This window comes from Caretta caretta, chromosome 7 (assembly GCF_965140235.1).
Source record: "Caretta caretta isolate rCarCar2 chromosome 7, rCarCar1.hap1, whole genome shotgun sequence".
NCBI classification, from domain to species: Eukaryota; Metazoa; Chordata; order Testudines; family Cheloniidae; genus Caretta; species Caretta caretta.
In genome coordinates this window covers 94,591,447-94,607,447 of record NC_134212.1, presented here as the reverse complement: position 1 = coordinate 94,607,447, position 16,001 = coordinate 94,591,447, and the positions used below count along the sequence as shown (strand labels likewise).

General features: G+C 43.5%; 1 protein-coding gene across 5 annotated transcripts in view; it reads left to right on the top strand.

Moving 5' to 3' along the window:
- Nucleotides 1–6,033: 6,033 nt before the first annotated feature.
- The window catches only part of EXOC6 (exocyst complex component 6), a 180,541-nt gene continuing 170,573 nt past the window's right edge, over nucleotides 6,034–16,001 (top strand). For 2 of the 5 annotated variants that reach the window (XM_048857654.2, XM_048857652.2), the window contains exon 1: nucleotides 9,411–9,543. In XM_048857654.2, the coding sequence (XP_048713611.1) occupies nucleotides 9,461–9,543 (83 nt within the window). In that variant the 5' untranslated portion in view covers nucleotides 9,411–9,460. Of the gene's footprint in view, nucleotides 6,176–9,410; nucleotides 9,544–16,001 lie in introns of those variants that run through there. The other 3 variants (XM_048857653.2, XM_075130963.1, XM_048857651.2) reach the window with 3 other exon arrangements.

Sequence of the window (16,001 nt, the reverse complement as noted above, 5' to 3'; positions counted from 1 at the left end):
CCCCGGACAAGAACAAATTTCCCCCAAAAGTCTGGGTGTTTCCCTAAAAGATTTTCTAGTTGTCAAATACAAATACTTTTTGCAAGACGTGCACTGGTGATCTAGCCATGCAACATACCAGTTTATCTACCTCTTTATATAGCTACTTAAATTGCCCTCATCACCATAGTATCGCCCAGTTTAATAAAATAATGTGAAAAAAATACATTTTCACTCCTCCACCTGTAGGAATAGTTTGAAACATTTGCACAGAAAGACAATGCATTTTGGCTAGGATGATGCTTGCCTGGCCAACCTCCACTGATCCTGGCAGAACCAGGATTCCTTTGACCACCTAATTTTTTTTTTGGGGGGGGGGGCAGAAGAGACAGCATAGATCTAAACATGAAATGTTAATAAATGTATTGATCCAAAATTCCCAGCATAAAATAAAAAGTCTCTGCATAATGTTTGCGTCATACAATTTTTAGCTTCCTCCATGGTTCACTTTTTATTCTCAGAACTAGTTCCTTGAACTAATTCTAGTCTGACAAGCATTGTGGGTTGCATAAGTAGAAATAATAATTTCATGTATGACAAGCTATAGTACAATATCTTCTGCAATTCCTTATCATGATCACAGCAAGGTGCTGTTGGAAATAAAAGTTATGACTCATCTCCAACAAACTGTGGTGAATGATACACCCCTCTCACATTCCAGGGGACTCCTAGCCAATATGTAAAAGGTTATCTGTATAGTTTCCTACAGGTTTAATATTAAACTTATTAGTTTGTCCAAAATCTGTTAATCTCAAAAGCATTGGATTGCAGAGATCAAAGTGTTACAAATACGTAACCAACATACCATATCATGGAGGTGTTTACCTTATAATTAAATTTTATTCTTTATACAATTTCAGGTTTTGTTTTTCAAAATGATATATTATCGTTGCAAACCCCAATAACACATAGAACACTGACAACTATGAAAGACATGTGGCTAAAGTAGCTTGTCATTAACAATTAGCTATTGATTGGCCCCTCTGTTTAAAATCTTGTAATCACTCCCATTCACGTCAATAGAAGTTTTCTGTGCAAAATGACTGTACAAAGAAGCAAAAAACATTACTGAAAATGCCCCCGTCTTGGAGGTTGCTAGCTTGAGTTAGTACACTTGAGGTACTCCACTTGATTTAACCTGGCTTGAGTGAGACTGACCACACTGGAAAGGCTCACTCAAGCATCTTTGATTTACTGTGTGCACTTGCTTTCTAGGGATACATTCCACTATTCTTAGTGCTGCAGTATTCTGAGCTGCTCCTTCCAAATGTCCGTGGTGAATTTAATCTGTTCTGGTCATGTGGGCAGAAATGGTGTTGACTGGCTACTTATTACAGGACACAACTTCCACTCATGTTCATTGTTTTCCGCTGGAAAGCCATGGCTGCCACTCTGAATGCTTAGTGGGATCCCAGCCCAGCTCCTGGTCCCCCTGCCAGGCTTACAGGGGCAGAGGTGGCCTTTGTGAGGCCTGATTCTTTTTACTCCACCAGCTCCTGGTGCCCCTGCCTAATGTGGAGTGGCAGGGATGGCTGGTATGTTCTGTATAAATGTTCCTGCTCAGGAAGCTTTGACTGACTGTGCATTTTTTGTGATAGTGATACTGAAATAAAATGGTGGTTGTAAAATATGCCCCCCTCACAGTGCAATCAAAACACTCACAAAAACAAAGGGATTAAACAAAGAAATATTTTATTCAAAGTTAATAATGCTGTCAGTGCAGCTGTTTTGAGCATTTAACAGTGGAACAGTGAACCATGCTAGCAATCCTGCTGCTTTAAACAGTTAACATTGAAACAGTGCACAGCTGTAGCAGTCCTGCTGCCTACAGCATGTGTGATGTGCACAAGGGGCAAAGTGCCATGTCATATATATGGGAAGTGCACATGGTCAGGGTACCTGTCATCACTCCACCCTCCCTCCACAGGGTAAACCTGACGCTGGGCTAGCAAACCCCGCTACCTAAAGATTCCTAGCTGCAGCTCATTATATTGTGCAGGAGAGTTCATGACTCCAGGATGAGTCTGGATCTGAACTAGGACTGGGTTATTCTGGCACCTCCTGGCCATAATGCCTAGAGGGTATTCAAACCTGGCCATTTACTGCTGGCTCTCCTCATGCTGCTGTTGGCAGTCTTGCTCAGTCATGGGTGAAGTACTTGGCGACCCTGCACTCCTCCCTCTCCCGCATTTTCTCAGCTGCCTTTCAACCCTACTTCCCTCCACAGCAGTTGAAGCCCAGCTCTGTATTTCTGAGAGACTTGTGAAGTTCCATAGACTTCACACCAAAAAAGACTTTGCACTGGACACAGCTCCTGGGATAGTAGCATCTTTAAAAGTGTGGCTTTCCCTGTCTCTTTAAATACTGAAATGCTAGTGCCAGAGTGAAGGAAAACACACTGTTACATATACACCCCATAATTGCTTATACCTAAACCTGATCCTGCATTCGCAGGCATCTGTAATGTGTATGAATGCCTACTTTGTGTGCTTGCAGCCAGTGGTGCTGGAACTAGGCATGCTGCTGCACCCCCTAGCTTGAATTAGTAATAACAAACACCAAAAATGTGGTTTCAATGGTTTCCATCATTAGCACCCCCACTATAAAAACTGTTCCAGCACCCTTGCATGCAGCAGTGTGCTTTACAGTAACGCTCAGTTGAAATATTTAATTTTTCCGCAGGTCTCGAAATCTAACTTGGACCGCACATGTATGCTGTGGAGTGGGGGTAGTGGATTCTGGGGGGAGGGTGCAGGAATGGCAATTGTCACATCCAGCAGGGAATATAGAGCATCACTATTGGATGCCAAGGGGTGGGGATGGAGGGATGCTAGGGTGTATGGAAATGGTGGTTCTGTGCCCAGTAGGGAAGCTACAACCAGCATTTGCCTGCCCTCCATCACGCAACATCATCCGGTTAGTTCTCTACAGATAGTGATGGGTCTTTTATGCCATTTCCCACTGAACCATTACAGTAATAGTGAATTGAGTCCTCACCTAGCTGAGGCAATGCTAGTTCCTCTTTTGCTTCCTTCCTGGCCCTTTCTTCCCTGACCTGTTTCCCCATCACCTCCCCAGAGTTGTGGGTGAGGGCAGAATGGCTGTGGCCCCCGTGTTGAGTGTCAGCACTGAAGCCATTGTAGCTGATGACAGCTGTGGCTCGGAGTCATCCACAGGTGCCTGGTGCTTGGACTAAGGGTGCGGTGGGTGCTGGCTTGAAGTGGTTTCCATTATGTACAGGGTTTACATTTTGGTTCAATGGCTCTCAGCACCCCCACTATAAAAATTGTTCCAGCACCCCTGCACAGTTGGTTACCCACAGACTTCCCCAGGGGCCCTTGAGCTGTCCAGGGTGTAATCATAAGTCCTGCTGGTATCACACCACAGCTGAACAGCTTGGTGTCAGCCTCAGACCAGCTAGCCACACTCTGAGAAGAAGGGTTTCCCCCCGACTCACCACCAGACTGAACCAAGTGGAATAGCAAAGCTAGAACAAATGCTACAGGTACACAGAGCTTCATATAAGGCAAGATCTGACTGCTGAAGTGGGGTGTGTATCCTGGGAGGAGCTAACTTCTGGTCAGAAGGCAAAGGTGCAACAAATAACCGCTGGTGGGAATTTTGCAAGAGGCATTGAGGGACTCTCAGCACTTGAGTGGATCATAAGTTGCGTTCCCACTACATTACTAGCTCAAGCTTCAACCCACTCCCCCCATTGGGCTAACTACCCATTCACCATTTCACTTGAGAGGCTAGAGCTTTTTGTGTGTAGATGTGAGTCAGGTTAGGGGCAAAGCCTGAATTATACCTTGAACTAACAATGAAGTGACGACAAGCCCTATAACTTTACCATCAAAATGTTTGTGATGATTAGATATTTTCCACTGGTTTATATGTACAGCTACGAACATTAACTCAAACCATCTCAAAACAAAAGTAGGAGAAAAAGCTACAAAAATAATCAGAGCACCAACTCTGCTTGTTTCTCCATGCATACCCTAATATACAGTGGGCTAGAACTGGCAATGTACATAGTGCTCTCAATTCCCATTTCAGTCAATGGGATTGAATGGACACAATACTTTCTAGGATTGGGCCCCATAGCCTCTATGTCTTTTAAAAATAAACTTATGGTCCCGATTTTTGAGTAGTACCTTAGTCTGTAAATAGGCCCATTAATTTCATGTACTTAATACAGCCCAGATAGCTGTCTAACAAGCAAAAAGTTAATTTGTTCATTACATGGTAAGAATGTACCAAATCCAACGAATCCATTCATCAACAGTAGGTGCGCTTATCTTCCAAGGATGGCCAGTAACATAGCTGTGAGGATGGCTGCAGAGACCCTCATAAAAATTAACCACATTGATTTCTAGATACAGTCCTACAAGAGAAGTAGCTGGATCTAATGGAAGATAGAGTCCTGCGGTTTCAGTTATTACATCTTTTGACCTTGAATCAGAAAGGTAGTAAGTGGACAAAACCAGGAAATGTAGCTGTGACTCAGGCCACTAACTAATCATTTTAATAACTTTTGTAATTATTAAACTAACTTTTTAATGTCCTCAATTATTTTAAAAGTTAATACCTAATCTCCCTTCTTATAGTGCAAGATTAGAACTGTTAGTCAAGCCATCCTTTCATCTGCATTTGTGTGACATCCAGTGGCTGGATGGGTCAATCACAAGCGTGTATTATCTGTTAATGATACAAAAGATGAATCCCAAACACTAGCTGTTACACAATAGTGAGCACCTGAAATATTTATTACAGAGCAGTTAACTTTTATTTACAGAATAAAGACAACAAGTAAAGAAGAAGCTCGTGCAAGAGATAGTTGTCTGAAAACAGCACAGGATTTATAATAAAGAGATTCCTGCTAAATTTTTGGGATTTCTGCTGCACATAACAACTTTCCTAAAAGATCCTAGCAATCAGGGCTCAGTCGTGCTCTTATTGATGTAATGGTAACACATTCATTTCAGCAGGAGCAGGATTGGGATCTAAATCAAGTTTTTATTTAAGTCTCTGAGTGAGATACCAAAATAGATAAGCTATAAAAAGACTGCCCTTTCCACACAACACTGCTTGTCAGCATTTGGCTTCCAGTTGTTTGTTTCTCAACGAATTTGGCACTCTATTCTCAAGTTTGACAAAACTGGATGAGATTGAGATTCATTTGAGGAAGTTGTACCAGATATTTTCCTTGCTGTAGATTAATGGTCAGACAATGACTTGAAATCAGTGGTGCTCAGAGCAGAGTCAGGAGTCTACCCACTAGGTTCTCAAGGCAAGATTGGGGCCTGCATAATGAATTGGTGTGAATTTTGTTTATAGCACGAATGGACACCATCAACTTAAAAACCTCATTTCTATCTGAATAGTTTACCTGTTACTGTACAAATGACATATAAAATTACTAAACTGAAAGAGATTAAAGCATAAACATTTTCTTTGCTTTTTTAGTGTACATTTGCATTTCACAGCCCTTTTTCCTAACAGTTTTCTGTTTGTGTGAGTCTTTCACAAAGCAACAGGGAAAAGACAAACATTTGGAAAATAGGAAAATGTGATTTCAAATGCACAAAAATTGACAGAGGGACTCAAAGGTAGGTTTCCTGTCTGAAACTACTTGTAAATCGTGTTTTGAAGATAACTAAATTTCAGGTTTTTGGTGTCCCCTTTCATCTGAAATATTTATCATCAGTGAAATGTTTTAAATGTGTTAATGAACTATTCAATGTTTTTGATAACAAAGTTTCCCTGAAAATAATAAGTCCATCTTCAAGAAAAGACATTAATGAAGTGGGTACAGTGTAATCTGCACATTACTAGAGGAGACAGGAAAAGAGCAGCTGCGCAGCGTTCTTGGACACAAAGTCCTCAGGAATCACGAGGTCAGCCCAGGGTCTGATTTTTCACTGCTGGTTTTGCTGACTACAGATTCATTCTGGTAATGACAGTAAACAGAATAAAAGTCCTGTCCTGAAGTTAGAACTGTTTCACGCTCCGCAATGGCTAGAAAAAGCAAACTAAACTTGCTGGAGCTTTATTCAGAAGAAAACAAAGATCAAATATATGACAATGTCTTTGCTGAGATTGAGTCATTTGAGCTGCCTCTTGGAACCAGTTTAAGGTAGGCATCAGTTATATCATATCATATTGTATAAAATGGATTTGTTTTATTCTTAGGCTGTTGTTTCCCTCACCCCCAGGTACTAGAGGCCTAATCCTGCACACACTGAAATCCATAGGAAAACTTCCTTTGAATTCAATGGGAGTAGGATTGGGCCCTAAAGGAACAAGTATAGACTAAAAGCCTATACTGAGCCCATTCTCAGCAGGACAAGGGGTGTCTTTACAGACTTACCACTAGTGCTCCATGAAGCAAGAAATTACTTTCATAAATGAAAACAAGAACCAATCACTGGTTTTCCATAATGGAATGCTTTTAATTTGTTATCAGCCAATGCCATCAGCTACATGCTTGAAAAAATAGGTGAATGACTTTTAATTCACATATTTTAGACAGACACTACCCTTCTTTATTATCAAAGTGCATCTACATGCACTCAAGTTTTATTTAGTGAAATTCCTAAATGTCTTTGAAAAAATTAGAAATAATGCATTTACATTTTATTGCATTTTCATGGACATGAAGCTTATACATTAAAGATTGTATGTTTAGCTTTATTGTTGGTGTCTGCAGCAGAGTGTTAAAAATACCTTGTCTGGTACTGTGTATGTCCGTTTGCAGTAAGGATTAGACTAAAGAGAGAAACCATATATCTTCATTTAGAAATAAATTTAATTTTTCCTAAAACTTGCATCTGTCACCCTGTTCTGTAAATAACTTGAGTGATGGAAAAAAGGAATGTAGGAAGAATTTTACTATATAGCAATGATTTCTACAGGGAAATAATATAGGAAAAGTACCTAAAACCTGAAAATAGTTTCCCCCTCTGAGTTATCTCCCTCCTGTATCACTGCCCGAATTGCACTTTGTAGGAGCTTGTCCACACTTAGAAAAACTACCTGTTGCTGACTATGGCTGTCACCAATAGGTTCAGCTGAACCAAAGCTGAACATGATGTAGCTGCAAGTGTAGACAACATCCAAACCGTGTTCAGTACTGTTTCATTAACTGTGGCCTAGCGCTTGATGGTGGTTTAATTACAGTTACTGAAATGGTGCTGAACACAATTGTAGCTAATGCACATTCTGGGCTGGTTCAGTTACACACAGTGTTAATACCTGCTGTTAGCAAAGGTTAGCTTTTCTAGTCTAGGAAAAGCCAAAAATGAACAAGCCACTTTTAAGGACCAAATTTTCAAAAGCTGGCTTTCATTTGTGAAGAGATAACTTTGCACTGTAAAAAAGCCAGGTCTGGTCCACGGACCTTGGCAATTTTCCCCCAAAACCCAGATGTACAATCAAAATAGAAATCAAGTGTAGCAGCTCCTACTTCTCTGCTAAAATACGGACCATGATGTATCTGAGCCCAAAAGCAGTGGAAAAACACATATCTGGTACACAGATCCAACTGAAGCTTGCAAATTTTTATCCCCAATCTGCCAAGTTCTCTAAACTAAACAGAGAAAAATGAAGCAGTTCCCAGTGAAAATAAATAAAAAATAATAGCGCACCAAAGAAATCTAGAACTAGAAAACTGATCTGGCAGCACCAAAAAAACCCCACCAAAAAGACCCCACCTGGATCTTGGCGGATCCCAGCTTGTAATATTTTTATCCCAAATACAAAATTTCTGCTGGCTAAAGAGAGAAATACTACTAGCTGCTCTAATTCGACTGCAACATGAAAGGCTGTTGCATCCCTGGCCAAGAGCACCACAGAGACACAGAGCCGGCATCTGGAGCTTGCTGGATCCTATCATTTTTGGTTGAGACTTCCAACTTGTACTGTCAAAATAGACAACACGTGTTTTTATTTCTGCTTGAACACAAAAATCCAAGTTCCAATAAATCCTGCTGCAAAAGCAACACAAAAACACATATCTGGCACCTAGGTCTTGTTGGATCTAGCAAATTTTGGCTGCAGGTCTCTAAGTCTACTGGACACTAGCATATAGCTCTGGATCCAAAAGGTCTAGCTCATTCTTTCACCCATCTCCAAAGTTATCATGGCCTCTCTGAAACACAAGTAAACTGGATACAGATTTATTTGATTTAAAAAAGATAGCTACACTTGCTGTCTGTTTAGAATGTAAAAAGGCCTGGGGATCTAGATGAAAAATGGACCTTCCTGGATTCTGGTCCATATTTTGATTTTTTTAAGTGCTCCTGTTCTAGAGTGTAATAGGGGACCAGATTTTTAAAAGGGCCTTGGAGGAGCTATAAGTGATCTCTTTATATTGTAGAATTTAGAGATGAATAGCAAAACAAACAGACAAACAAAAAACAACAACAAAACCCAATACCAAACTGTTGGATTGGGCAATACCTGGGTGTTTGAAGCACCTATGCACAAGGATGCATCAGGGTCCAGAATTTTTGGTGCAGTAGGAGCGGCCCTGGAATTTATGAGCAGGGGATAGGGTGACCAGACAGGAAATGTGAAATATCGGGACGGGGGTGGAGGGTAATAGGAGCCTATATAAGAAAAAGACCCAAATATCGGGACTGTCCCTATAAAATCGGGACATCTGGGTCACCCTAGCAGGGGATGTAACAGATTCAGCAGAATCCACATGCTTGGAGGGTGTTTTTGTAGCGTATGTGTGCTGGGATGTGTGAAGGTCCAAAACTGTTGGTGAAGTAAGAGCCGTTAGACTGGTTCTCAGTGTGGGCGTTAGAATTTGGAGCGGTGGGCCAAAATTTGGATAGGTGCCGGTGCCAGGGCCCTAGTTTTTCACGAACTCATCATAGTCCAACATGTGCCAAGACTGAATGTTATACGATCATTTACTATTATTATCTGGCGTGGGCGGGAAGAGTGGCTAGACTTGTTTTCTAGCTTGCAGCTGCATTTGGGAGCGGAGAGCCACACAGATCAGCAGAGCCCTCTTTGTGCGATCTAACCAGACACTCTCTTTATCTTTTCCCTCCGCACTCTTAACCCTAGACTCCTCTCTCCAGTCTTCCCTTGCCCAATCCTCCCGACTCCCAGCAGCCCCGGTTCCTTCTCGCTGAATCCCTGCTCCCCCCTCCAGTAGCTGCCTTCTCAGCAACCCCGGCCCCGCTCTCTCCCCTCACCGCCCTCTCAGCTCCGAGTGCGCACGTCTCCCTGCCCCCCGGTACCCCAGCAGCCCGCTGGGCAGCGGGTGGGCTTGGCGCTGGCGGGGGCAGCTCTCGGGGTGTGCGCGTGGAGCGCGGGAGCCCGACCCCCGGCCGGCAGCGGCTGCAGCGCCGCCTCCCCAGCGCGTCCCGCAGCGGCGCCGCTGCCTGGTTCCCTCCCACCCAAGATGGCGGAGAGCCTCCCCGAGCATGAGCGGATCCTGCAGGAGATCGAGAGCACGGACACGGCCTGCGTGGGGCCCACCCTGCGGTGAGGGGCAGGCACCAGGGCCGGGAGGCGGGTGCGGGTCTGCAGACGGCGAGGGGCTTCCCGCCCGGCGAGACCCAGGGGCTGGGCCGGGCCCTCGCACTGACAGCTCCGCCCCAGGGACACCGAGCCTCCGGCGAATGCTGTGCGGGGCGCAGCCCTTTGGGGGTTCGCCCCCGCTGAGCCTCGGGGCCCCCTCGGGGCAAGCCGCCCCTCTGTTCACAAAGCCCCTTCCCCCCCTCCAGCTCCCGGCGGGGCCCTGCTCGCAGCGCTGCACCCCGGCCACTGGGAACCGCCTCCGGCCTTGGAGGGAAGGGGCGCGCCCCAGCGTGGAGCATACCCCGCTGCCCCGAGTTTTCGGGGCCTGGCCGGAGCCGCGGGAGCTGTCAGGGGGAAGGCGCTGGCGGAGGCAGGTAGGGCACGGGGACCCCAGCACGTTCAGGACTCGCTGGACCAGCTGGTTATTGTACCAGCGCGGGGCAGGCACCCCTGGAGGGCCTGGGCACTGGCCCCCTCGTAGACACACGGCAGGTCCGTGAGAGGGACTAGCTTGTCACGTTCCCACCCCACTCCTGGCCGGGACAGCGTTGGTTCTGGTGCAGAAAGCGGTCCCGATCTGTCTAAAGTTAACGTGGTCTGCATGGGAGGAAGGGCACCAAACGAGGCTTCAGTTGTTGGTGTGTTTGTATTTGGGAGCTGTCAAAGGCGGTGGGTGTGGCTGGCTGCTGGTTTCCTCATTGGCTTTGGGATTCGGGATGCTCCCTTTTGAAGTGGTGTCAGCTTCCCCATCCCATTTCCGATCTCAGCTTTTCTTATTATCTTTGAGTCTGTGGTTGACAAGTGGTCACAGGGTAAAATCCTAAACATTCTGTAAAAAGAAAAGGAGTACTTGTGGCACCTTAGAGACTAACCAGTTCATTTGAGCATAAGCTCATCTCTGCATCCGATGAAGTGAGCTGTAGCTCACGAAAGCTTATGCTCAAATAAATGTGTTAGTCTCTAAGGTGCCACAAGTACTCCTTTTCTTTTTGCGAATACAGAATAACACAGCTGCTACTCTTAAACATGCTGTGAAACCTTATCGTGGGTGCTTGATGTAGTAAGGAGCAGCAATACTCCACTCCACATTTAAGATTGAAGTTAGTTTTCCCACTATGAAACTAGTTGTTAATCTCCTCTAATTTCACCCAAGTGAAATTCCCCTGAAATGTTGCCATGTCTCATACTTTGGTAGATTTTTTTCTGGTGGTTTGATAACATTCAGAAAATTTTCGACTCACCATAACTGCAAAATTATTTTTTCAGCTGTCATAGCTCTCAAATGGTTCTGCCTGCAAACTTCAAATAGGTCTTGTTTTCTTGGCCTTGTTGAGGAGAAATATCTTTAGTACTTTTGTGGAGGGGGAACAGTCTAGGCCAATGCTACTCAAAGTGGTGATCCGCGGACTGGTGCTGGTCCGTGAGCCATTGGCTGCCGGTCTGCGCGCACATTGGGAAAAAAAATTGCCGGTCCCCCACATCAGATAGCTTGAGAAGCACTGGTCTAGGCTTTGTTGCAACTGCTGGTCTAACGGGGTAGTAGAAAGGGTGTCACACAGACGCAGGTATTCAGGATATGGAGAGATTGTGCGGGACCAGGAGGGACATGGCCTGCCTGGAGCTTTACTTCCTGATCTCTGAATGAGGGAATCCAAGATTGCTGGGAGGAAAGGGAGCCTGGAATGGGACAGGAGACTTGTCAAAGCATAATAATAATAATAATAATACCTAACTCTTATATAGCACTTTTCATCAGTAGGTCTGACAGTACTTTACAAAGGAGGTAAGTTTTACAGAGGGAGAAATATTTCAAAGGCATTCAGCCAACACACAAAGGTATTACACTCCCTCTGCAAAAATGGACACCTTTTAAAAACAAAACTACATTTAAAGTTCTGGAAATGAATAGTTAAGGGATTCAGCTGGTTCCCAACTGCTGTTTTGTAATGCATCATTCATTATTATGCATTATACCTTACCCCTCTCCCACCAAATGATTTGGCCTCGATTTCAAACCAGATAGACAATTGGTAATATTTAGGTATTAGAATTTTTTCTTGAATTTAAATAAATTATTAAATAGCCTCAGTTCTACCTCAAGCCCATGGTTGTCAGAGTCTAGAGACAGCGGCATTCCTCTCCTTTGAATTTAGAGGCAGAGGCATTCCTCTCATGGATTAGTAACTGATTGAAAGACAGGAAACAAAGGGTAGGAATAAATAGTCAGTTTTCACAGTGGAGAGAGGTGAACAGTGCAGTACCCCAAGGATCTCTACTGGGACCTGTGTTGTTCAGCATTATTCATTAATAATCTGGAAAAAGAGGATTAACAGTGAAGTAGTAAAGTTTGCATATGACAGAAAGCTGTTCAAGATAGTTAAGTCCAAAGCAGACTGCAAGGATTTACAGAGGGATCTCACAAAACTGGGTGACTGGGTGACAAAATGGCAGACAAAATTCAGCATTGATAAGTGCAAACTAAGGCACACTGGAAAAAATAAACTCAACTATAAATATGCAATGGTGTGTTCTAAATTAGCTGTTACCACTCAGGAAAGATCTTTGAGTCACCATGGATACTTCTTTGAAAACTTCTGCTCAATGCTTAGCAGCAGTTAAAAAGGCTAACAGTATGTTAGGAACTATTAGGAAAAGGATAGAAAATAGGACAGAAAATATTATAACAACACTATATAAATCCATGGTGCACCTACTCCTTAAATAGTGTGTCCAGTTCTGGTTGTCCCGTCTCAAAAAGAATATAGTGGAACTGGGAAAGGTTCAGAGAAGGCAACAAAGAGATCAGAGGTATTAAATGACTTCTGTGCAAGGAGAGACTAAAAAGATTAGGGCTGTTCATCTTAGAAAAGAGACAACTAAAAGGGGGTATGATAGAAATCTATAAAATCATGAATTGTGTGGAAAAAATCAATAGAGAAGTGTTATTTACCCTTTCACACAATACAAAAAACAGAGGTCACTCAATGAAATTAATAGGCAGCAGATTTGATAAAAACAAGAGGAAGTACTTCTTCACACAACTAAACTATGGAGCCCATTGCCATGGGATGTTGTGATGGCCAAAAATATAACTGGGTTCAAAAAAGAACTGGGTAAGTTCATGGAGGATAGTTCCATCAACAGCTATTAGCCAAGATGGCCAAGGATGCAGCCCTATATTCGGGGCGATCCAAAACCTCTAAATACCAGAAGCAAGGTGTGAAAGCCAGAGATGGATCTCACCATAATTGCCTTGTTCTGTTCACTCCTCCTTAAATTGTGGTATGGACCACTGTTGGAGACAACATACTGGGCAAGATCCACCATGGCGTGACCCAGTATGGCTGTTCTTATGTTCTCTTTTATTAAATCAAGAACAAAGCTAAATGTAAAATCAAGTGATAGACAATAAAAATAAGAGAATACAAATGAGAACAGCTCTGTCTCCATAGCCCAAAATAGAACAAGCTGAACATAGAACAATGCCTTTAGACAATCATACCAGTAACAATATTTCATTTTAATTTTCCTGCAACAATGAGTCCACAGGCCAGATATTAGGGCAACCGCATTTTGTCATTGGATAACCACATCTGACATCTTATCTGCTCATAGATGTGATCAGAAAAAAAAAATCCCCAGCCTGATTGTTTGTATACCATACAATGCTATCATCCCAAGTCTAGTGACAGACAACTCCAATGCCGATGCTGCTGCTCACTAGACATTCTGTTAAGGCTACAGATATGTGTAGCTAGCTAATGTGTATAAGTAATAAACCTTACATTGAAGGAATTTTAAATCTTCATAATCTGTGAGCATCCGACTCTCATTCTAAAGGCATTTTTAAACAGGTTATGTACTTTCCTTTGAGCAAGCCTCTTGAAAGGGCACAGGAATATCTGTGTCTGTTAAGATATTATCACTTGGAGCCCAAGCCTGCAATCTTTTTTCAGGCAAAATCCCCATTGACTACAATAGGCATTCTGACTCCGTAAAATCAGGTCCTCACGCTCTATGTCTGCTCTCTACTGCTGGATAGAATATCTATTCTTTGAAACCTCAATTGCTGAATGAAGGAGACAGGATTCCCTGCCAGTGCCACTGCTACTCTTGCTTCTTATATCTTGTATGTTAATGATGTTTTACTGATGTGGGTGCGACTTGTTCCCTCAGTAGATATCAGTTTTCTTACAGAACATACGTATTGCTAAAAGGTCCTTAGCTATGTGTCTCTAGTCCTATTATTTCTGGAATCAGAGGAACAGCCGTGTTAGTCTGTATTCGCAAAAAGAAAAGGAGTACTTGTGGCACCTTAGAGACTAACCAATTTATTTGAGCATGAGCTTTCGTGAGCCACAGCTCACTTCATCAGATGTGTACCGTGGAAACTGCAGCAGACTTTATATACACACAGAGAATATGAAACAATACCTCCTCCCACCCCACTGTCCTGCTGGTAATAGCTTATCTAAAGTGATCAACAGGTGGGCCATTTCAGCACAAATCCAGGTTTTCTCACCCTCCACCCCCCCACACAAATTCACTCTCCTGCTGGTGCTAGCCCATCCAAAGTGACAACTCTTTACATAATCAAGTCGGGCTATTTCCTGCATAGATCCAGGTTTTCTCACTTCCCCCCCACCCCCATACACACACAAACTCACTCTCCTGCTGGTAATAGCTCATCTAAACTGACCACTCTCCAAGTTTAAATCCAAGTTAAACCAGAATATCGGGGGGGGGGGGGGGGGTAGGAAAAAACAAGAGGAAACAGGCTACCTTGTATAATGACTTAGCTACTCCTAGTCTCTATTTAAGCCTAAATTAATAGTATCCAATTTGCAAATGAATTCCAATTCAGCAGTTTCTCGCTGGAGTCTGGATTTGAAGTTTTTTTGTTTTAAGATAGCGACCTTCATGTCTGTGATTGCGTGACCAGAGAGATTGAAGTGTTCTCCGACTGGTTTATGAATGTTAGAATTCTTGACATCTGATTTGTGTCCATTTATTCTTTTACGTAGAGACTGTCCAGTTTGACCAATGTACATGGCAGAGGGGCATTGCTGGCACATGATGGCATATATCACATTGGTGGATGTGCAGGTGAACGAGCCTCTGATAGTGTGGCTGATGTTATTAGGCCCTGTGATGGTGTCCCCTGAATAGATATGTGGGCACAATTGGCAACGGGCTTTGTTGCAAGGATAAGTTCCTGGGTTAGTGGTTCTGTTGTGTGGTATGTGGTTGTTGGTGAGTATTTGCTTCAGGTTGCGGGGCTGTCTGTAGGCAAGGACTGGCCTGTCACCCAAGACTTGTGAGAGTGATGACCCAACACTCTCACAAGTCTTGGGTGACAGGCCAGTCCTTGCCTACAGACAGCCCCGCAACCTGAAGCAAATACTCACCAACAACCACATACCACACAACAGAACCACTAACCCAGGAACTTATCCTTGCAACAAAGCCCGTTGCCAATTGTGCCCACATATCTATTCAGGGGACACCATCACAGGGCCTAATAACATCAGCCACACTATCAGAGGCTCGTTCACCTGCACATCCACCAATGTGATATATGCCATCATGTGCCAGCAATGCCCCTCTGCCATGTACATTGGTCAAACTGGACAGTCTCTACGTAAAAGAATAAATGGACACAAATCAGATGTCAAGAATTCTAACATTCATAAACCAGTCGGAGAACACTTCAATCTCTCTGGTCACGCAATCACAGACATGAAGGTCGCTATCTTAAAACAAAAAAACTTCAAATCCAGACTCCAGCGAGAAACTGCTGAATTGGAATTCATTTGCAAATTGGATACTATTAATTTAGGCTTAAATAGAGACTGGGAGTGGCTAAGTCATTATGCAAGGTAGCCTGTTTCCTCTTGTTTTTTCCTACCCCCCCCCCCCCCCCCCCCCCCGATATTCTGGTTTAACTTGGATTTAAACTTGGAGAGTGGTCAGTTTAGATGAGCTATTACCAGCAGGAGAGTGAGTTTGTGTGTGTATGGGGGTGGGGGGGAAGTGAGAAAACCTGGATCTATGCAGGAAATAGCCCGACTTGATTATGTAAAGAGTTGTCACTTTGGATGGGCTAGCACCAGCAGGAGAGTGAATTTGTGTGGGGGGGTGGAGGGTGAGAAAACCTGGATTTGTGCTGAAATGGCCCACCTGTTGATCACTTTAGATAAGCTATTACCAGCAGGACAGTGGGGTGGGAGGAGGTATTGTTTCATATTCTCTGTGTGTATATTGACAGGTTTCAGAGGAACAGCCGTGTTAGTCTGTATTCGCAAAAAGAAAAGGAGTACTTGTGGCACCTTAGAGACTAACCAATTTATTTGAGCATGAGCTTTCGTGAGCTACAGCTCACTTCATCAGATGTTTACCGTGAAACACGGTAAACATCTGAT